Here is a 23278-nt window from a genome sequence, read left to right on the forward strand (position 1 = left end):
GAACTGTAACTCTGTAAAATCTTAGAAATTGTGGCATGTTGAGATTATATTTTTGTTGAGTATAAGTGTGTGACCCAGTCACAAAGATCCTGAATATGAATGGAAGCTGAAGAAAGTAATAACTAGGGTAATCTCTTCCTCTCATAATGAAACAATGAAACATAATTAAACAATCAGTTGTCGTCAATACAGCAGTGATACTGCCAATTCCAATGAAGCACATTTCTGTATTTACTGAGTCAGAGGATCAAGTGTAAATGTGGGTTACAATGTGGAGCAGTGACCTACCTATGATTCAGTTCATCCAGACTGTTACCTACCTTCTCTTTGTAGAGAGAACACTTCCAAGCTCGTGTTTACAAAGCAACACGGAGTTCCCTGCTTACATACGTCACACTTGATCACACAGTATGGCACGATATCGCCTATATACCACACCCCCATCCTCTGCTGCTACAAAAAGTATTTAGTCAGCCACCAATTGTGCAAGTTCTCCCACTTAAAAAGATGAGAGGCCTGTAATTTTCATCATAGGTGCACTTCAACCATGACAGACAAAATGAGAAAAAAAATCCAGAAAATCACATTGTAGGATTTTTAATGAATTTATTTGCAAATTATGGTGGAAAATAAGTATTTGGTCACCTACAAACAAGCCAGATTTCTGGCTCTCACAGACCTGTAACTTCTTCTTTAAGAGGCTCCTCTGTCCTCCACTCGTTACCTGTATTAATGGCACCTGTTTGAACTTGTTATCAGTATAAAAGACACCTGTCCACAACCTCAAACAGTCACACTCTAAACTCCACTATGGCCAAGACCAAATAGCTGTCAAAGGACACCAGAAACAAAAGTGTAGACCTGCACCAGGCTGGGAAGACTGAATCTGCAATAGGTAAGCAGCTTGGTTTGAAGAAATCAACTGTGGGAGCAATTATTAGGAAATGGAAGACATACAAGACCACTGATAATCTCCCTCGATCTGGGGCTCCACGCAAGATCTCACCCCGTGGGTTCAAAATGATCACAAGAACGGTGAGTAAAAATCCCAGAACCACACGGTGGGACCTAGTGAATGACCTGCAGAGGGCTCTGGGACCAAAGTAACAAAGCCTACCATCAGTAACACACTACGCCGCCAGGGACTCAAATCCTGCAGTGCCAGACGTGTCCCCCTGCTTAAGCCAGTACATGTCCAGCCCCATCTGAAGTTTGCTAGAGAGCATTTAGATGATCCAGAAGAAGATTGGGAGAATGTCATATGGTCAGATGAAAACAAAATATAACTTTGTGGTAAAAACTCAACTCGTTGTGTTTGGAGGACAAAGAATGCTGAGTTGCATCCAAAGAACACCATACCTACTGTGAAGCATGGGGGTGGAAACATCATGCTTTGGGGCTGTTTTTCTGCAAAGGGACCAAGACGACTGATCAGTGTAAAGGAAAGAATGAATGGGGCCATGTATCGTGAGATTTTGAGTGAAAACCTCCTTCCATCAGCAAGGGCATTGAAGATGAAACGTGGCTGGGTCTTTCAGCATGACAATGATCCCAAACACACCGCCCGGGCAACAAAGGAGTGGCTTCGTAAGAAGCATTTCAAGGTCCTGGAGTGGCCTAGCCAGTCTCCAGATCTCAATCCCATAGAAAATCTTTGGAGGGAGTTGAAAGTCCGTGTTGCCCAGCAACAGCCCCAAAACATCACTGCTCTAGAGGAGATCTGCATGGAGGAATGGGCCAAAATACCAGCAACAGTTGTGTTGTGAAGACTTACAGAAATGTTTGACCTCTGTCATTGCCAACAAAGGGTATATAACAAAGTATTGAGGTAAACTTTTGTTATTGACCAAATACTTATTTTCCACCATAATTTGCAAATAAATTCATTAAAAATCCTACAATGTGATTTTCTGGATTTTTTTTCTCTCATTTTGTCTGTCATAGTTGAAGTGTACCTATGATAAAAAATTACAGGCCTCTCTTATATTTTTAAGTGGGAGAACTTGCACAATTGGTGGCTGACTATATACTTTTTTGCCCCACTTTAAATATAGCTTACTCAGATAGAGGCATGTCAATTATTCTTATTCCAGGTTCTCTATATATCTCCTCTTCTCTGAGGTCTGAGAAGGCAGGTCTAACAGCCCAGTGACTAAAGCCAGAGCTAAGGCCCTAACAGCCCAGCGACTAAAGCCAGAGCTAAGGCCCTAACAGCCCAGCGACTAAAGCCAGAGCTAAGGCCCAAACAGCCCAGCGGCTGAAGCCAGAGCTAAGGCCCTAACAGCCCAGCGGCTGAAGCCAGAGCTAAGGCCCTAACAGCCCAGCGGCTGAAGCCAGAGCTAAGGCCCTAACAGCCCAGCGGCTGAAGCCAGAGCTAAGGCCCTAACAGCCCAGCGGCTGAAGCCAGAGCTAAGGCCCTAACAGCCCAGCGGCTGAAGCCAGAGCTAAGGCCCTAACAGCCCAGCGGCTGAAGCCAGAGCTAAGGCCCTAACAGCCCAGCGGCTGAAGCCAGAGCTAAGGCCCTAACAGCCCAGCGGCTGAAGCCAGAGCTAAGGCCCTAACAGCCCAGCGGCTGAAGCCAGAGCTAGGGCCCTAACAGCCCAGCGGCTGAAGCCAGAGCTAGGGCCCTAACAGCCCAGCGGCTGAAGCCAGAGCTAGGGCCCTAACAGCCCAGCGGCTGAAGCCAGAGCTAGGGCCCTAACAGCCCAGCGGCTGAAGCCAGAGCTAGGGCCCTAACAGCCCAGCGGCTGAAGCCAGAGCTAGGGCCCTAACAGCCCAGCGGCTGAAGCCAGAGCTAGGGCCCTAACAGCCCAGCGGCTGAAGCCAGAGCTAGGGCCCTAACAGCCCAGCGGCTAAGCCTACACTGATTTAAAGCAGCATTACACAGGAGTCCCAGGGGCATTAACACTATAAGCTACTTACTGCAGTACTACAGGATATGGAAGGGATGATCAGCGAGGGGCTACGTGTTCTGTGGAAAATAATGAACGACATGGAACTAACCTTCCACAGAGTTGCATTACTTTCAGGAGAACACATAGAGCCCCGAATTGATTATCCCTTTTTTTACCATGGCTATAATTGAACACATTTGCCTCTAGAAATGTGTTTATTTGTCAGTAGAAATGTGTTCAACATCCACTGAAGTAGCTAGCAAGTTTACTAGTTGCCTTTTTAACCAAACAAACTGACTTGCTAGTTTAGCTAACCAAACCTGTAATGGCCTGGGTGTAGCTGGTACAGAGGAGTCAGGTGCAGGACAGCAGAGATGATTAATAAAAGTAACTTCACTCAAAATGACCAAATACATGTAGTAATACCAAGCCCACACAAAAGGACCGAAATACAATAAAACAAACACGCAGATAAACCATGGGGAAAACAGAGGGTTAAATAATGAACATGTAATTGGGGAATTGAAACCAGGTGCGTAAAACAAAGACAAAACAAATGGAAAATGAAAAGTGGATCGGCGATGGCTAGAAGGCCGGTGACTTCGACCGCCGAACGCCGCCCGAACAAGGAGAGGGACCGACTTCGGCGGAAGTCGTGACAAAACCAACAGTCTTAGGTTGCTATTATGAAAATAAAATTCAACAATGTAAGTAATGTTTTCATTTTGACTTTTGCTTTCAAAAGCAGCTCAAACATAGAACATGTATGAAGGAACTATAGCCATTGAATTCTACCATGCTGATATACCGTACTTTATAGGGAAATAATGCATGCTCTAGAATGCTCTTCAAACCAATCAGATATGAGTATTCAACAATACCATGGTACTGTATAAAGAGGACTGGTCTAATGTACTTTACCACCTCATTTGACTTCTCTTCTTAATTGCTGCACAATCAATTATATCAATTATTCCTTTAATTTACTGCTTTTCTTTATGCTAGGGCAAGACATGGGTCACACACTTAACATTGCATGAATAACTTCATGTAGATTGCGTGTACGTATAGTGGTGTGTTGCAGTAGTGTTTGTCTCCTGCCTGATGTTTGTCCTCCCACCCGTGATGCAGGTGTACTGTGCCATCTGCTGCAACAGGAGATGCAAGCTAAAGTACCTGGACAAGGAGGCCCGAGTGTGTGTCGTCTGCTTCGAGACCGTACACAGAAGTAAGACCCAAGGTTTGAGTGTGTTTTCGTCTAGAAGATCAAACACATGTATGTGTGTGTATGTGTTGTCTGCTATTATACAGTGAGGTGTGTGTGTGTGTGCGTGCGTGCGCACATCCATTTTCTTCCGAGATACTAATCACACACCACCATCCGATGCATGCACCTCAGCTGACTGCTCTGAATTACTCTGTATTGTCAGGCTCCTCTTCTCAGAACAACATGAACAAAGACTCTGATGTCTGAAGAACACAGTCTTCACAGCCTGGTGTCTGTTGCTGTAGTGTAGTTAGTAGGCCTCAGCTCTGCTCAGCCTTGGGGGCTTAAGGGAGCTCTGTTGTCAGTGAATGATGCAGGGAAAGGAACCCAGTTTATGTTGACTCTGAACTGCTAGCCCTATAAGGTGACTCATTCATCTTTAAACTGTTTCAACTTGGAGTTGTCATTAACAGACCATGTCTGGAGTTGTCATTAACAGACCATGTCTGGAGTTGTCATTAACAGACCATGTCTGGAGTTGTCATTAACAGACCATGTCTGGAGTTGTCATTAACAGACCATGTCTGGAGTTGTCATTAACAGACCATGTCTGGAGTTGTCATTAACAGACCATGTCTGGAGTTGTCATTAACAGACATGGTCTGTTATATGCTGACCACACCACTCGCATCACAAAAATATATTTAAGCATACATCCGTCCTCAATTTATCTCAAAGCTCATTGGAGGAGAGGACCCAATGTCCCTCTCTTGGACCTCCTCTAATTGGCTTTCTGAGGAATTGAGGAAGCAAGGACTTAACAGCAAGTGAAGTTTTCAGACGCAGCCTAAGAATGACCAGGGATCTTCAGTGAAGTTACATGTGCATTGTAATCTCAAGGCTAAAATGGCTACCTTGTATCAGAGAGCCTAGTGCCTAAAGTGCTTTCTTACACAGCCTGCGAGATAGTGTTTACTTTGTTTGAGTGTGTCTGTGTGGGACTGCGTAAAAACTTAAGACCAGGTTGTGCAAGAGTATGTGTGATTGTGTTTTCGTGTGTGTGTGTGTACGTGCGCCCCTGTCTCTCTGTGTGTCTGCTTTCTCCAATCTCCTGTCGTCTCCTGCCCTCCTGCTCTACTGAACAATGACTCTAGCCTTCAATGGGAGACTGAGCTGCTATAGAAACAAAATGGCTAGAACCTCCATCCCCATTGAAAACAATGCTTTTCTATGTGCTTGCAGATCACTACTAACTAGTGATTTACGTTGCTCTATGCTGTTATTGGTGAGTGGAGATAAATAATGTGAAATTAAAAAGCGTTTTTGTTCTATGCATCCCTTCTCTATGGTTCTGCTTACCCGGTCAGGTGATGAAGGACTTTATCCTCTCCAGAGACTGAGCTGAGGTTAGAGTCAGGACATTATGACTGGTGCAGAGAGGATGGGGGGAGAGAGAGGATGGGGAGAGAGAGGATGGGGAGAGAGAGAGGATGGGGAGAGAGAGAGGATGGGAGAGAGAGAGAGGATGGGGGAGAGAGAGAGGATGGGGGAGAGAGAGAGGATGGGGAGAGAGAGAGGATGGGGGGAGAGAGAGGATGGGGGAGAGAGAGGATGGTAGTTATGTAGTTATGGCTGAGAGGAGTCAGGACGTTTGTGTGTGTCCTTGAATGTGAGTGTGGGACTGGAGCCACCTGACGCAGTGAGAGTGTGATACACACTCACACACACACACACAGCACCTTGACTCCCTTTCTGGCACAGACACACATACTCTGAGCTTCTCTGCGGTCCAGGGACAGGCTGGTGTGACTATTCTATTCTCGGCTCCTTGTCTGCTGTGTGAGTGTGGTAGAGATTGCGTGTGAAGGAGAGAGGGGGCCGTCTACTTTGCTTGGGCCTGTGAGTGCTGGGACAGAGTGATGCGATGCTCCCTCCCTCCCTCCATCCCCCCTCATTGCTCTCATCAGTATGGGGAGCAGCCTGTGAGGTTCTCAGTACACCCCCCTGCCTGCCTGGAGTCTGCGGCTAACGCAGCTAACGGCCCAGTGGGGCTAACAGAGCTAGCTTCAGTCACTAGCATCTACTGTAACAAGGCTAATATAGTTAGCTTCAGCTAATACAGACAATTTACATTCAGCTAACTGGGGCTAGCGTCAGTAAGGCTAAGTAGGTTAGCGTGACCAAGGGGACTGTCTTACCTGGGAGTTTGGAGGAGTGAAGACGAGGAAAAGGTAAGATGGGAACGGACTTTTGTAAAAAGAGAAGGAGAAGCTTGATGCTCTAGCTCATACTGGTTTATCTGTCACCATCTCATTCTCTCTCATACTGGTTTATCTGTTACTATCTCATTCTCTCTCATACTGGTTTATCTGTTACTATCTCATTCTCTCATACTGGTTTATCTGTTACTATCTCATTCTCTCTCATACTGGTTTATCTGTTACTATCTCATTCTCTCTCATACTGGTTTATCTGTTACTATTTAATTCTCTCTCATACTGGTTTATCTGTTACTATCTCATTCTCTCATACTGGTTTATCTGTTACCATCTCATTCTCTCATACTGGTTTATCTGTTACTATCTCATTCTCTCTCATACTGGTTTATCTGTTACTATCTCATTCTCTCATACTGGTTTATCTGTTACCATCTCATTCTCTCATACTGGTTTATCTGTTACTATCTCATTCTCTCTCATACTGGTTTATCTGTTACTATTTAATTCTCTCTCATACTGGTTTATCTGTTACTATCTCATTCTCTCATACTGGTTTATCTGTTACCATCTCATTCTCTCATACTGGTTTATCTGTTACCATCTCATTCTCTCTCATACTGGTTTATCTGTTACCATCTCATTCTCTCTCATACTGGTTTATCTGTTACCATCTCATTCTCTCTCATACTGGTTTATCTGTTACCATCTCATTCTCTCTCATACTGGTTTATCTGTCACCATCTCATTCTCTCTCATACTGGTTTATCTGTCACCATCTCATTCTCTCTCATACTGGTTTATCTGTCACCATCTCATTCTCTCTCATACTGGTTTATCTGTCACCATCTCATTCTCTGTTTGTTGTTGTGGTGCGCAACGTGGAGAACTTTCTGCGTGATGTCACTCACACACACACACACACACACACACACACACAGACACAGCATGCATGCTGCTTACATACACACACACTGAATGCATTTCAGGTCATGTCTGTGTTTGGGCTTGTTGAGTCTGCTCTCAGCTTGGTGAAGGACACTGACTGCTGGTGTTGTTATGCCTTGTCATTCTGTCAGTCTGAGATCAAGGTGAAACTCTTCAACTGTCTGTAGGTGTGTGTGTGACTTCGTGTTCCAGTGTTTGTGTGTGTGTCCCTGTGTGTGTTTGTGTGTTGTACAGGTAGCCTGACAGACTGTTAGCTTGGGCCAGTCCAACCAGGTTGATAAAGATCATATGACGTTACATCACTATAATGCAGTCCAGAGCCCAGTCAGCACTTCTCTCCTCCCCCCATTAGGTCATCACTCACTTTCCTTGAATCAACTCCTCTACTCTCTCTTTCTCTCTTTCTCTCTCTTCTCTCTCTCTCTCTCTCTCTCTCTCTATCTCTATATATATATATAATAATATATATATATAATATATATATATCACCCTCTCTATATATCTCACCCTCTCTCTCTCTCTCTATCTCTCTATTTATTTCTCTCTCTCTCTCATATATATATATATATATATATATCACCCTCTCTATATATCTCACCCTCTCTCTCTCTCTATCTCTCTATTTATTTCTCTCTCTCTCTCTCATATATATATATAAATATGTATATATCTCACCCTCTCTATATTTCTCACCCTCTTTATCTCTATATCTCACCCTCTCTATATCTCACCCTCTCTCTCTATATACACTGCTCAAAAAATAAAGGGAACACTTAAACAACACAATGTAACTCCAAGTCAATCACACTTCTGTGAAATCAAACCGTCCACTTAGGAAGCAACACTGATTGACAATAAATTTCACATGCTGTTGTGCAAATGGAATAGACAACAGGTGGAAATTATAGGCAATTAGCAAGACACCCCCAATAAAGGAGTGGTTCTGCAGGTGGTGACCACAGACCATTTCTCAGTTCCTATGCTTCCTGGCTGATGTTTTGGTCACTTTTGAATGCTGGCGGTGCTTTCACTCTAGTGGTAGCATGAGACGGAGTCTACAACCCACACAAGTGGCTCAGGTAGTGCAGCTCATCCAGGATGGCACATCAATGCGAGCTGTGGCAAGAAGGTTTGCTGTGTCTGTCAGCGTAGTGTCCAGAGCATGGAGGCGCTACCAGGAGACAGGCCAGTACATCAGGAGACGTGGAGGAGGCCGTAGGAGGGCAACAACCCAGCAGCAGGTTCGTGCTTACAGCCCAACACCGTGCAGGACATTTGGCATTTGCCAGAGAACACCAAGATTGGCAAATTCGCCACTGGCGCCCTGTGCTCTTCACAGATGAAAGCAGGTTCACACTGAGCACATGTGACAGAGTCTGGAGACGCCGTGGAGAACGTTCTGCTGCCTGCAACATCCTCCAGCATGATCGGTTCTTTGGGGGGCTGCACAGCCCTCCATGTGCTCGCCAGAGGTAGCCTGACTGCCATTAGGTACCGAGATGAGATCCTCAGACCCCTTGTGAGACCATATGCTGGTGCGGTTGGCCCTGGGTTCCTCCTAATGCAAGACCATGCTAGACCTCATGTGGCTGGAGTGTGTCAGCAGTTCCTGCAAGAGGAAGGCATTGATGCAATGGACTGGCCCGCCTGTTCCCCAGACCTGAATCCAATTGAGCACATCTGGGACATCATGTCTCGCTCCATCCACCAACGCCACGTTGCACCACAGACTGTCCAGGAGTTGGCTGATGCTTTAGTTCAGGTCTGGGAGGAGATCCCGCAGGAGACCATCCGCCACCTCATCAGGAGCATGCCCAGGTGTTGTAGGGAGGTCATACAGGCACGTGGAGGCCACACACACTACTGAGCCTAATTTTGACTTGTTTTAAGGACATTACATCAAAGTTGGATCAGCCTGTAGTGTGGTTTTCCACTTTAATTTTGAGTGTGACTCCAAATCCAGACCTCCATGGGTTGATACATTTGATTTCCATTGATCATTTTTGTGTGATTTTGTTGTCAGCACATTCAACTATGTAAAGAAAAAAGTATTTAATAAGAATATTTCATTCATTCAGATCTAGGATGTGTTATTTTAGTGTTCCCTTTATTTTTTTGAGCTGTGTATATATCTCACCCTCTTTCTCTCTATATCTCACCCTCTCTATATCTCACCCTCTCTCTCTATATCTCACCCTCTCTCTCTCTATAGCTCACCCTCTCTCTCTATATATCTCACCCTCTCTATATAGCTCACCCTCTCTATATCTCACCCTCTCTCTATATATATATATATATCTCACCCTCTCTATCTCACCCTCTCTCTCTCTATATATATATATATATATTTTATATATATTTTTTTTATATATCTCTCACCCTCTCTCTCTATACAGTGGGGCAAACAAGTATTTAGTCAGCCACCAATTGTGCAAGTTCTCCCACTTAAAAAGATGAGAGGCCTGTAATTTTCATCATAGGTACACTTCAACTATGACAGACAAAATGAGACATTGTAGGATTTTTTATGAATTTATTTGCAAATTATGGTGGAAAATAAGTATTGCAGGTAACCATCGTTAAAAGAGGAAGAACAATGATTCCAAGCACCACCCTTCTTTTGAAGCTTCCAGTCTGTTATTCGAACTCAATCAGCATGACAGAGTGATCTCCAGCCTTGTCCTCATCAACACTCACACCTGTGTAAACAAGATAGTCACTGACATGATGTTAGCTGGTCCTTTTGTGGCAGGGCTGAAATGCAGTGGAAATGTTTTTGGGGGATTCAGTTCATTTTCATGGCAAAGAGGGACTTTACAATTCATTTGATCACTCTTCAAAACATTCTGGAGTATATGTAAATTGCCATCATACAAACTGAGGCAGCAGACTTTGACAATTAATATTTTTGTCATTCTCAAAACTTATGGCCACGACTGTACCTACCTGTCTCTCCCCTCTCCCCTCTAGCCCAGGCGCTGGAGCGTATGAGGAGTCCGCCAGGTCCGAGCCCCAACCCCAACGTCCCGTCAGAGTACTGCAGCACCATCCCCCCCCTGCAGCAGGCCCAGGCTGCAGGCACCCTCAACTCCCCTCCGCCCACCGTCATGGTGCCTGTCTCCGTGCTCAAAAACCCTGGCAGCGACGGTACGTATGCAACCCTACATGGGCCGTTGTAGTCGCTAGTTGTGTAACAGTAGTCCCAAAAGCGTAAACATCCGGGTACTCTCCATAGAATAGCTTATTCAGCCACAGTTTGGTTATGATTACATTTTTTATTTTTTATTTTCTGTTTGTTTTATTTTCTGTTTGTTTCACATTTATATGAATTTTGACACTAATCTAAACAACAGTTTAAATGAAAGGGAAAGTGACAGACGTTCCTGTCCCTATGTGGTGCATGTGTCAGGTTGTCCTCGTGAGCAGAAGCGTGTGTGGTTTGCAGATGGCATCCTGCCCAATGGAGAGGTGGCCAACACCACCAGGCTCTCTGTGACTGGCAGGAGGGGCTCCCAGGAGTCCAGCCCTGTCACACCTGACCCACCTACGGTAAAAGGCATCATACACACACACTGAGACACACGTACAGTGCCTTGCGAAAGTATTCGGCCCCCTTGAACTTTGCGACCTTTTGCCACATTTCAGGCTTCAAACATAAAGATATAAAACTGTATTTTTTTGTGAAGAATCAACAACAAGTGGGACACAATCATGAAGTGGAACGACATTTATTGGATATTTCTAACTTTTTTAACAAATCAAAAACTGAAAAATTGGGCGTGATGGTGTGTTCAGGGTGATGAGCTGTGTTGCTTTTACGCCAAACATAACGTTTTGCATTGTTGCCAAAAAGTTCAATTTTGGTTTCATCTGACCAGAGCACCTTCTTCCACATGTTTGGTGTGTCTCCCAGGTGGCTTGTGGCAAACTTTAAACGACACTTTTTATGGATATCTTTAAGAAATGGCTTTCTTCTTGCCACTCTTCCATAAAGGCCAGATTTGTGCAATATACGACTGATTGTTGTCCTATGGACAGAGTCTCCCACCTCAGCTGTAGATCTCTGCAGTTCATCCAGAGTGATCATGGGCCTCTTGGCTGCATCTCTGATCAGTCTTCTCCTTGTATGAGCTGAAAGTTTAGAGGGTCGGCCAGGTCTTGGTAGATTTGCAGTGGTCTGATACTCCTTCCATTTCAATATTATCGCTTGCACAGTGCTCCTTGGGATGATTAAAGCTTGGGAAATCTTTTTGTATCCAATTATAACAGTATCTCGGACCTGCCTGGTGTGTTCCTTGTTCTTCATGATGCTCTGTGCGCTTTTAACGGACCTCTGAGACTATCACAGTGCAGGTGCATTTATACGGAGACTTGATTACACACAGGTGGATTGTATTTATCATCATTAGTCATTTAGGTCAACATTGGATCATTCAAAGATCCTCACTGAACTTCTGGAGAGAGTTTGCTGCACTGAAAGTAAAGGGGCTGAATAATTTTGCACGCCCAATTTTTCAGTTTTTGATTTGTTAAAAAAGTTTGAAATATCCAATAAATGTCGTTCCACTTCATGATTGTGTCCCACTTGTTGTTGATTCTTCACAAAAAAATACAGTTTTATATCTTTATGTTTGAAGCCTGAAATGTGGCAAAAGGTCGCAAAGTTCAAGGGGGCCGAATACTTTCGCAAGGCACTGTATGTGGCTAGACCCCACACAAAAACACACATAAAGAGCACATACATGTATGTATGTGTCCAGGTTACATGTGTATCTCTCTTTCTGTCTGTTAATACGTCTATTCATCCATATCTTATCCGTCTGTGTCCTCCAGGCTGGCAGCAGAGTGTCCCCTGGCTCTGCAGCGGTGTCGGAGGGTGGTCTGTCGGCCTCAGTCGAGGTGGTGCGCCCCCCAGTGTCAGGACCCTGGGACTACAGCCTGCTGTGTGGGGTGGGTGGCTGTGTAGAGAGGAGCCCCAGTCTGCTGCCAGAGGATGAGGAGGGCTTGCCACCTCTACTCATCACCACCGGAGAGGAGGAAGGAGGAGGGGATCTATTGGTGGAGGAGCGCCCCGCCCCCTGCCAGATCCTTCTCCTATTGGAGGAGGGAGGGCCGCGACCTTTGACCTTTGTCCTCAACGCAAACCTGCTGGTCAACATCAAACTGGTCACCTGTGAGTTGAACACCCATCTCTACTCTCCTATTCTTCCTGGGGTACATCTCAATAATGTGAAGTGTCTTCCTCTTGTCTCCTTTCCTTCATCTGCACTGATCTGTAAAGACGAGACAAGTGAAACAATGTAGCCTACCCGATGCCTACTGGGGGCTAGCTTTCACCTGTCCAATTCTTTCAGATCAGTTCTTATTAAAGGAAAGGTGACAAGGAGAGAGTATTGAGATGTACCCCTAGGCCCATTCTAAAAACGAATGTGTATCCTGTGTGTATCTCTGTTATTTTTATCAGATTGTGGTCATAGGTGTTTTGCAGGCAATGTGTGTCTGTATTTGTCTGTGTATCCTCACTCTGTGTATGTCTACTGTGCTGTAGACTGCTGTAGGAAGTGCTGGTGTCTGGGCTCCAGTGGTCTACAGACTGTGGGACAGAGGGAGGTGGTGTTCATCCTGGAGGTTCTGCCAGAGGAGAGGGCTCTACCCAAAGACCTGTTCACACTCTACCTCTCCATCTACCAGGACGCACAGAGAGGTAACACACATACCAGGACACCCACACACACACACGCGCACTCTGTCACGCCTCTCCATTTTCCAGGACGCACAGAGAGGTAACACACATACCAGGACACCCACACACACACGCAATCTGTTACGCCTCTCCATCTACCAGGACGCACAGAGAGGTAACACACATACCAGGACACACACACATACACACACTCGCACTCTGTCACGCCTCTCCATCTATCAGGACACATAGAGAGGTAACACACATACCAGGACACCCACACACACACACACACACACATACACACACTCGCACTCTGTCACACCTCTCCATCTATCAGGACACACAGAGAGGTAACCCACATACCAGGACACCCACACACACACCCACACGCACTCTGTCACACCACTCCATCTACCAGGACACCCACACACACACACATACACACACACATTCTGTCACGCCACTCCATCTACCAGGACACCTAGAAAGCCACACACACACACTGCCCACTATGTGTCTCTCCCTCCTCACCTCCAGGGAAGTATGTAGAGGAGCTGGGCAACGTGGCATTCACAGGTAGTTTCCTGGGGAGTAAGGAGCATGGCGGCGTGCTGTTTTACTCCCCTACCTTCCAGCCCCTGGAGGGCCTCTGTCTGCCCCCACAGCCCTTCCTCTGTGGTCTGCTCATCCAGAGGCTGGAGGTGCCCTGGGCCAAGGTGTTCCCCCTCAGACTGCTACTACGGCTGGGAGCAGAACACAGTGGTGAGCCCCCAACAGTTACTAGCCTGTCTAAGTTCAGTGGAAATAAATGCACTGAGTATACAAAACATTATTTTGTACATTACAAAACCTGCTCTTTCCAACACTTAGACAGATCAGGTGAATCCAGGTGAAAGCTATTGATGTCACTTGTTAAATCCACTTCAATCAGTGTAGATGAAGGGGAGTAGACAGGTGAAAGAAGGATTTTTAAGCCTTGAGACAACTGAGACATGGATTGTGTATGTGTTCCATTCAAAGACAAAAGATTCAAGTGCCTTTGAACGGGGTATGGTAGTGGGTGCCAGGCGCACTGGTTATCAAGAATTGCAACGCTGCTGGGTTTTTCACGCTCAACAGTTTCCCGTGTGTATCAATAACGGTCCACACCCAAAGGACATCCTTTGGGTGTGGTTCAACACCTTGTAGAGTCCATGCCCAGACACATTGAATCTGTCGTGAATGCAAAAGGGGGGGGGTGCAATTAAATATTAGGAAGGTCTCCTTAATGTTTTGTACACTCAGTGTACACTATATATACAAAAGTATGTGGACGGCCCTTCAAATTAGTGGATTTGGCTATTTCAGCCATACCCATTGCTGACAGGTGTATAAAATCGAGCACACAGCCATGCAATCTCCATTGACATTAGAATGGCCTTACCGAAGAGCTCAGTGAATTTGAACGTGGCACCGTCATAGGATGCCACCTTTCCAACAAGTCAGTTGGTCAAATTTCTGCCCTGCTAGAGCTGCCCCGGTCAACTGTAAGTGCTGTTATGGTGATGTGGAAATGTCTAGGAGCAACAGCGGCTCAGCCGCAAAGTGGTAGGCCACACAAGCTCACAGAACGGGACCGCCGAGTGCTGAAGCGCGTAGCATGTAAAAATCCTCTGTCATCGGTTGCAACACTCACTACCGAGTTCCAAACGGCCTCTGGAAGCAACGTCAGCACAAGAAGCAACGTCAGCCGAAGAACTGTTCGTCGGGAGCTTCATGAAATTTGTTTTCCGTGGCCGAGCAGCCGTACACAAGCCTAAAATCACCAAACATTGGCTGGAGTGGTGTAAAGCTCGCCGCCATTGGACTCTGGAGCAGTGGAAACTCATTCTCTGGAGTGATGAATCACGCTTCACCATCTGGCAGTCCGAAGGACGAATCTGGGTTTGGTGGATGCCAGGAGAATGCTACCTGCCCCAACGCATAGTGCCAACTGTAAAGTTTGGTGGAGGAGGAATAATGGTCTGGGGCTGTTTTTCATGGTTTGGGCTAGGCCCCTTAGTTCCAGTGAAGGGAAATCTTAACGCTACTGCTTAGAATAACGTTCTAGACAATTCTGTGATTTCAACATTGTGACAACAGTTTAGGTAAGGCCCTTTCCTATTTCAGCATGACAATGCCCCTGTGCACAAAGCGAGGTCCATACAGAAATGGTTTGTCGAGATCTGTGTGGAAGAACTTGACTGTCCTTGACAGAGCCCTGACCTCAACACAATCAAACACATTTGGGATGAATTGGAACACCGACTGTGAGCCAGGCCTAATCGCCCAACATCAGTGCCCGACCTCACTAATGCTCTTGTTGCTGAATGGAAGCAAGTCCCCGCAGCAATGTTCCAACATCTAGTAGAAAGCCTTCCCAGAAGAGTGGAGGCTGTTATAGCAGCAAAGGGGGACCAACTCCATATTAATGCCCATGGTTTTGGAATGAGATGTTGGACAGGTGTCCACATTTGGTCATGTATTGTTCATGGTAATTAGTTTTAGAAGGCTATTCACTTTGACTGGTTTTCAAAGTCAAATCTGTTTTGATAGCTGTTTCAAACTTTTGAACTTGATCAAGTCCTAGATATCTGCTGTAGACTGGAGGCTACTGCGATCACCACTGCTTTCACTTTACACACGTGCCCATAACTTACAGTAATGACATGGTGAAATAATAATGAAATTATTATAACAAGTGTTTAGATGAATGTGGAGCCTGATTCTAATGACCTTTGGTTTTTTTTGCAGTGTACCCCAGCACTCTGGTCAGCGTCCGCTTCAGAGAAACTGTGTTCAGAGAGACAGGACACACCATCATGAACCTGTTGGCTGTAAGTACTGAAAACACACACACACATGGTTATAAAGAATAGCTGGAGTCTTTTATTGTAAATCTCATGTATTTTAGAGTATTTCCTTTTCTTTTAGCAATTTGATCACTGTAAAACATTGATAATAACCATTCACATCACACTGAAGCCAGGCAGTAAATGTAGGTCTCTAGCCCAGTTGTAAAGTTAAGACTCGTCTCACTGATCGTCTGTGATGGTCACTGAGCCGTATGCTGTGCAGTGTGTTTTCCCACAGGAGGCCAGCCAATATTGCTATATTGTAATTATTTCACCACTATGGTCTATTTTTCTATTGTATTATTGACTGTATGTTTGTTTATTCCATGTGTAACTCTGTGTTGTTGTTTGTGTCACACTGCTTTGCTTTATCTTGGCCAGGTTCCAGTTGTAAATGAGAACTTGTTCTCAACTAACCTACCTGGTTAAATAAAGGTGAAATAAATAAATAAAATTAAATTAGAGACAGAGGACCGAAATGACACACAGTGCTAGATCAGGTCTCCGATGGGAGAACATACTGCAGTAGTTTGGTTCCCTGCCAGCTGTTGTCTGGCGGAAGGAGAGGGGAGCCTTTAGTGGTCTCAGGTGGTACAGCAGTTACGTTTGCTGCCTTCAGAACACATGAACGAACTAACGTCTCTCTCTCTCTCTCACTCACACACAGTGTGTAATGTCTGTCCAATAATGACTTTAAAGAGTAGTGTAGGCCACATACTATTAATGTCCCCAAAATAAACCGGTGACGTGTGTGTTTTGATCATTCACAGGACCTGAGGAACTACCAGTACAGTCTGCCTGCTGTGGAGGGTCTGAGGATCCACATGGAGATGGGCCACAGCTACATCGACATTCCCAAGAGCAGCTTCCCTGAGGTAAGACCAATGTGTGTGTGTGTGTCTCAGGGTTCCCAGGAAAACGCCATTCTAAACAGCGCACATGATGCGAGCAGTTCCATAGCCTATGTGACAGAGATGAACATCTCTTTTAGAAATGTTGAGAGGGAAGATCTAAAGAACAACTAGCATGGGTTGTGAATGTGACAAGGGTTGTGAATATAGCATGGGTTGTGAATATAGCATGGGTTGTGAATATAGCATGGGTTGTGAATGTGACAAGGGTTGTGTATATAGCATGGGTTGTGAATATAGCATAGGTTGTGAATGTGACAAGGGTTGTGAATATAGCATGGGTTGTGAATATGACAAGGGTGAATATGACATGGGTTGTGAATATGACATGGGTTGTGAATATGACAAGGGTTGTGAATATGACAAGGGTTGTGAATATGACAAGGGTTGTGAATATGACAAGGGTTGTGAATATGACAAGGGTTGTGAATATGACAAGGGTTGTGAATATAGCATGGGTTGTGAATATGACAAGGGTTGTGAATATGACATGGGTTGTGAATATGACATGGGTTGTGAATATGACATGGGTTGTGAATATGACAAGGGTTGTGAATATGACATGGGTTGTGAATATGACATGGGTTGTGAATATGACAAGGGTTGTGAATATGACAAGGGTTGTGAATATGACACGGGTTGTGAATATGACACGGGTTGTGAATATGACAAGGGTTGTGAATATGACAAGGGTTGTGCCTTTAGATGCTGGAGAAAGTTTATTTAAAAACCAATCGAACATGATAAATACAGAAGACAGCCCTATCTGGTAAAAGACAAAGTGCATATTATGGCAAGAACAGCTCAAATAAGCAAAGAGAAATGACAGTCCACCACCACCATCAGTCCACCATCATTACAGACATGAAGGTCAGTCAAAATGGAAAATGTCAAGAACTTTGAAAGTTTCTTAAAGTGCAGTTGCAAAAACCATCAAGGGCTATGATGAAACTGGGTCTTATGAGGACCGCCACAGGAATGGAAGACCCTGTTACCTCTGGTGCAGAGGATATGTTCATTGGAGTTACCAGCCTCAGAAATTGATGCCCAAATAAATGCTTCACAGAGTTCATGTAACAGACACATCTCAACATCAGCTGTTCAGAGGCGACTGTGTGAATCAGGCCTTCATGGTCGAATTTCTGCAAAGAAACCACTACTAAAGGACACCAAGAAGAAGAATTGACTTACTTGGGACAAGAAAGACAAGCAATGGACATTAGACCGGTGGAAATCAATCCTTTGATCTTGAGTCCAAATTGGAGATTTTTGGTTCCAACTGCCGTGTCTTTGTGAGATGAGGTGTGGGTGGACAGATGTTTTCCACGTGTATTTCCCACCGCAAAGCATGGAGGAGGAGTTGTTATGGTGTGTGGGTACTTTGCTGGGGACACTGTCTGTGATTTATTTATAATTCAAGGCACACTTAACCAGTATGTCTTCCACAGAATTCTGCAGTGATACGCCATCCCATTTGGTTTGAGCTTGGTCCCACTATCATTTGTTTTTCAACAGGGCAATGACCCAACACTGACCCAGGTTGTGTAAGGGCTATTTTACCAAGAAGGAGAGCGATGGCGGCAGGTAGCCTAGTGGTTGAGTGTTGGACTAGTAACCGAAAGGTTGCAAGATTGAATCCCCGAGCTTACAAAGTAAAAATCTGTCATTCTGCCCCTGAACAAGGCAGTTATTAACCCACTGTTCCTAGGCCATCATTGAAAATAAGAATTTGTACTTAACTGACTTGCCTAGTTAAATAAAGATAAAATAAAATAAATATTTGTTTTAAATGGAGTGCTGCAATAGATGACCTGGCCTCCACAATCCCCCCGACCTCAACCAAATTGAGATGGTTTGGGATGAGTCGGACCGCAGAGTTAAAGAAAAGCAGCCAACAAGTGCTCAGCATATGTGGGAACTTCTTCAAGACTAGTGGAAATGCATTCCAGGTGAAGCTGGTTGACAGAATGCCAAGAGTCTGCAAAGCTGATATCAAGGCAAAGGGTGGCTATTTGAAGAATCTCAAATATAAAATATATTTGGAATTATTTAAAACTTTTTTTGTTTACTACATGGTTCTATTTCTGTTATTTCATAGTTTTGATGTCTTCACCTACACATTGTAGAATAACAGTGTTTTTATAACTTTTGACCGGTAGTGTATATGTGCGTGTTTTCCAGATGCTGAAGGTTGTGAATGCGTCTAACGAGCATGTGATCAGTGTGGGTGCCGGGTTCAGCTCAGAGGCTGACTCCCACCTGGTCTGTTTCCAGAACAACGAGGGCACCTATCAGACCCAGGCCAACAGCCAGCCTGGCAAGACACGCACAGGTCAGTAACAACCCAGATTGCCCACTAGGGGTCAGAATAAACTGTTTGTTTCTTTTGCTTCAGAAACCAGGGTTGTGTTCATTAGAGCAAAATCTAAAATGTTTTGCAACAGAAAATGATAAAGAATGTTTCTTATTGGACAATGACATGTAGCCCACCCCTGTTTGTCAGTGTTTTTTTTCTATTTGGTGGATAATGAATACGTCCCACATATGAAGCAGGTGTTTCTTTTGGAGTTGTGGTCTTGACTAGTTGAAACATTAAGTAGTCCTTGCTTGTCATTCTGTTTGTTAAAACATATTATTTGTAATTAAATGAAAGAATATACTTGATTTGTGTCTGTCTTTTATCAGTACCAAACCAGAATTCAAACTAAATGGGTAAATCTGCTTGTGATTTTATCTATGATATTCTGTTATTCTAACCAGTGTATTATTGTGTTATTCTATAGTGACGGGGGCCAGCTTCGTGGTGTTCAACGGGGCCCTGAAGGCCTCGTCAGGCTTCATCGCCAAGTCGAGCATCGTGGAGGACGGCCTGATGGTTCAGATCCCCCCAGAGACCATGGAGGCCCTGCGTGCCGCCCTGAGGGGGCAGACTGACTTCCACATCCCCTGTGGCAAGGCTGACGGAGGGGAGCTCCGGGACAATGTCACCGTCCGCTGGATTGACTGGAGTTCCCCCGTCAACGCTGGGTAAGGGATATGATACACACCAAAACATAAAGACTCATATACACATAATGGGGATCTTCTCCCGGGTGCATGATTGGTCAATTAATGAATTTATGTGTGTATGTCCCTGTAGTGTGACCAGTGGTGTAGACAGGAAACCTCTGGAGGGGGTCCACAGTGTGAGGATGCAGCAGGACACAGAATTTGAGTCAGACGGACGCACCATCAGGTGTACTGAGGTAGGACACAAACACACAGGTCATACATACAGACATGGAGTTCTGTTCGCCTTCTGAGTCACATCTCTCTGAAACACACACATTCAGTCACTCAAACCTGTCTGTCTGTACCTGTCGAACGCCATCCTTCTGTCTGTCTCTCCCTCCAGGTGTTCTACTGGCTGAAGAGTCCAGACATGTCCCTGTCTGCGGTGCTGCCGTCCTGCAGTGTGTTCCACAGGGAGATGGCTGTGGCCAGCTGTAGTGCTCTGACCCCTCACCTCTCTGTCCTCTCAGCCAGCGGCATCAACTCCCTCGCCCTCAGAGTCTCTACACACACTGACATGGTAACTAATGTACTAACACACTGTAATGCTATGAAAGGGTATCACTTTGTGACAAATGTATCTGTGAACAGAGCTATAAAAACATTTGGTTGATTTAATATTCTAGAAACGAGACCCACTGGAGCCAAACAAAACTGTAAGGATATTAAGGATCTTAACTGAAGTGTGTGTGTGTGTGTGTGTGTGTGTGTGTGTGTGTGTGTGTGTGTGTGTGTGTGTCAGGTGGAGTACCAGGCCGGTTCAGGAGGCAGGCTCCTACCCCAGCGCTATATGAACGAGCTAGACAACGCTCTGATCCCCGTCATCCACGGAGGTTCAGCAAGAGTGCCGCAGACAGCCATGGACATGGAGTTTATCTTCTACATCACACACACTGTCTAACACACACAGTCTCGCACATGGAAACACAAAAACTGTTAAACACTGTACGTGCCATTACACACACACACACACACACACACACACACACACACACACACACACAGCCTGGATGTATTTTCTCAAAGTAAAAGGCTGGAGCTCAGAGGACCTTGGACAAACTGACAGAACCTGAGTACACAAACAGCCAATCAGGCGTGGCTAATAACTGAACTAAAGACACACGCCGCCAATGGCAGGACATTCCCACAGAGTCTCTCTCTGAAGGCCTTAGAGAATAGAGATGTAGGCCTTTGTTCCAGGATGGACAGTGGAGAAACTGGAACAGTGAAATGGCTTTAAGTCTGAGAAACATTATGAATGCTGCTTTAATCCACGAGGCCAAACACTTAGCACAAATAACAACAACAATCCCAAAAAGAATGAACTCTCCTGAAACTGACTTTTCTCATCTCTTCCTGCTCTGCCTTGACTTCTTACTGGCATCTGTCTGTCAGCCAGCCAAGGAACACCTTGTTGAATGTTTCCAACCGACACTGTCAACAAACTGCTTTCTGTTCTCTACTCTTATTTTCATCTATTTACTGTATATTTAGAATGACCACATGGTAAAACAGTGACAAATTATATTGAAGTTACTTGATTGACAGCTGTATGCCAAGCTTGAGAAGAGCAGCATGACATGAGACACTGATGTGCTTTGTAGAAGTTTCTAGATAAATTGTTATTTGAGGATGTGAGCGCTATTTTCGAATGAGTAAATTCTAGAATGGCGTTTTGAACTTCTTCTCTCTTCATCGGCAGAGTGCAGAGTCTTGTTTAGCAGACCAGTGGTCTCTCCAGTTGTGTGTTATATGTGGGGAATTCTCGGACAACCCTCACTGTCTCGTCCAAATCTATAGAAATTATATCAAGCTTTTTTAAGCTTAAAGTACTATTTTTTTTGGAACAGTTACGTAAATGGAATTGATGTTCGTATTTTTGATAGGACGTTAGCTAGCTGAGTCACTTTCGCAGGTGTCGTGCAAATGAGGCCTGAGGAGCACAGAAAAAAACGATGGACAAGAGTTTCCCCTAATGAGGAACACTGTAAAGGTATTAAAAGTTCCCTTCACATTTTGTCTGGCCTCAGTTATTAGCTGCCCTAGAAAGCCTTGAACCAGCCAGACACATTATTCAACAATATCTCCTATAGTGACTGATGTTATTGATATGGTCCAATCTTACTGATGAAGGTGAGTGTTAATGTAACATTGATCTATATAAATTCCTATTGATGCATATGATTGACGTTGATTGACCATATCTTCATTTCTCATCCTGTAGTGTTGCGGCGCTCTTAAAACCCTCTAGAGTCGACATAATAAGTAACATAAAAAAAAACCATCAACATCCTTCAATTGAAACTAGAGATATCTGATATCTCATTCCACCGCATCCGCCTATGGCGGCCTTCCGCGTCTACGGTGAAAGGTGGCAGAGCTACAGCGGTGTTTGTCAGACCATGAGACATCCCAAAAATCAGTCTCACGAAAACGTCTGTAACATCCAAACGGTTTGCCCACTATGGAAAAGGGAGACTCACAAACACCATGGTGTTCTCTGTATTGCTCTACGGGAGTCATCTGAAGGTTTGCAATCAATGTGTGTGTGTGTGTGTATATATATATATATGTAAAGTTATATATATGTCTATATTTCCAAGATTAAGTGTATTTCTGTTAGTGTATGTAGGGCAGACAACTGACTACTTGTATTTAGAATTTTAGAAATATCAGAGCTTGTAATATTGGGTTACATGAACTCCTGTGGCCCATCCCCCTTACAGCCAGGCTTGGTTCTGCACCTTTTGACATAAGGGGGTGTGTCACAATGTATATACATTTAACCACTTTTGCAGTAGAATATTTTTACACAAGCATCTATTTCATAAATGGGAGACATTAGAGATATGGAAAAGCATGGTTGTACCTTCGGTAGGGGTATCTCAAAAAACCAAAGCCCTTTTTGCCGATTGACCACTAGCCTATGTATCACTAGCACAGGTGGCCGGTGGCACCTTAATTGGGGAGGACAGGCTCATAGTAATGGCTGGAATGGAATTAATAGAATGGTATCGAACACATCAAACACGTTTTCTATGCGTTTGATACCAATCCATTAACTCCATTCCAGACATTATTATGAGCCGTCATCCTCTCAGAACCCTCCTGTGGTCACTAGAATGTTTACCTATAACCCACTGCTGGGTCTGTCCGTGATAATCAACTGCCTGGATATCATGAAAACTGACTTATTTTTTTATTTAAATTCTGAGGTCCACCTGGTCCTGTTGTGTTAGCTGGGAATTATGTCATTTTGCCCTGTAACCTTCAACCCAGCATCAGTGCTGTGGGCATGAAGGTACAGTGGCCCAGACCAGATATGGCCTTCGCTACTGTCCATCTTTATGAAAACCAGAGAGACATAGATGAGGGGCCGAGTGACTCCTACAAAGGAAGAACAGCTCTGTTCTAAGAGGACCTTCAGAGAGGCAACATGTCATTAAAACTGATCCAAGTGAAACTCTCTGCCGAGGGGAAATTGAAATGCTC

General features: G+C 44.7%; 1 protein-coding gene across 4 annotated transcripts in view; it reads left to right on the forward strand.

Moving 5' to 3' along the window:
* The window catches only part of LOC112220143 (zinc finger FYVE domain-containing protein 16), a 34055-nt gene extending 12257 nt beyond the window's left edge, over positions 1-21798 (forward strand). For 2 of the 4 annotated variants that reach the window (XM_024381807.2, XM_024381808.2), the window contains exons 4-16: positions 4026-4134; positions 10236-10412; positions 10675-10814; positions 12099-12438; positions 12814-12969; positions 13489-13713; positions 15724-15806; positions 16595-16699; positions 18917-19067; positions 19519-19762; positions 19875-19980; positions 20130-20306; positions 20529-21798. In XM_024381807.2, the coding sequence (XP_024237575.1) occupies positions 4026-4134; positions 10236-10412; positions 10675-10814; positions 12099-12438; positions 12814-12969; positions 13489-13713; positions 15724-15806; positions 16595-16699; positions 18917-19067; positions 19519-19762; positions 19875-19980; positions 20130-20306; positions 20529-20687 (2172 nt within the window). In that variant the 3' untranslated portion in view covers positions 20688-21798. The remainder of the gene's footprint in view (positions 1-4025; positions 4135-10235; positions 10413-10674; positions 10815-12098; positions 12439-12813; positions 12970-13488; positions 13714-15723; positions 15807-16594; positions 16700-18916; positions 19068-19518; positions 19763-19874; positions 19981-20129; positions 20307-20528) is intronic. The other 2 variants (XM_024381810.2, XM_024381809.2) reach the window with 2 other exon arrangements.
* The last annotated feature ends 1480 nt before the right edge of the window (positions 21799-23278 follow it).

The sequence above is a fragment of the Oncorhynchus tshawytscha genome, linkage group LG20 (genome assembly GCF_018296145.1).
Source record: "Oncorhynchus tshawytscha isolate Ot180627B linkage group LG20, Otsh_v2.0, whole genome shotgun sequence".
NCBI lineage: Eukaryota > Metazoa > Chordata > Actinopteri > Salmoniformes > Salmonidae > Oncorhynchus > Oncorhynchus tshawytscha.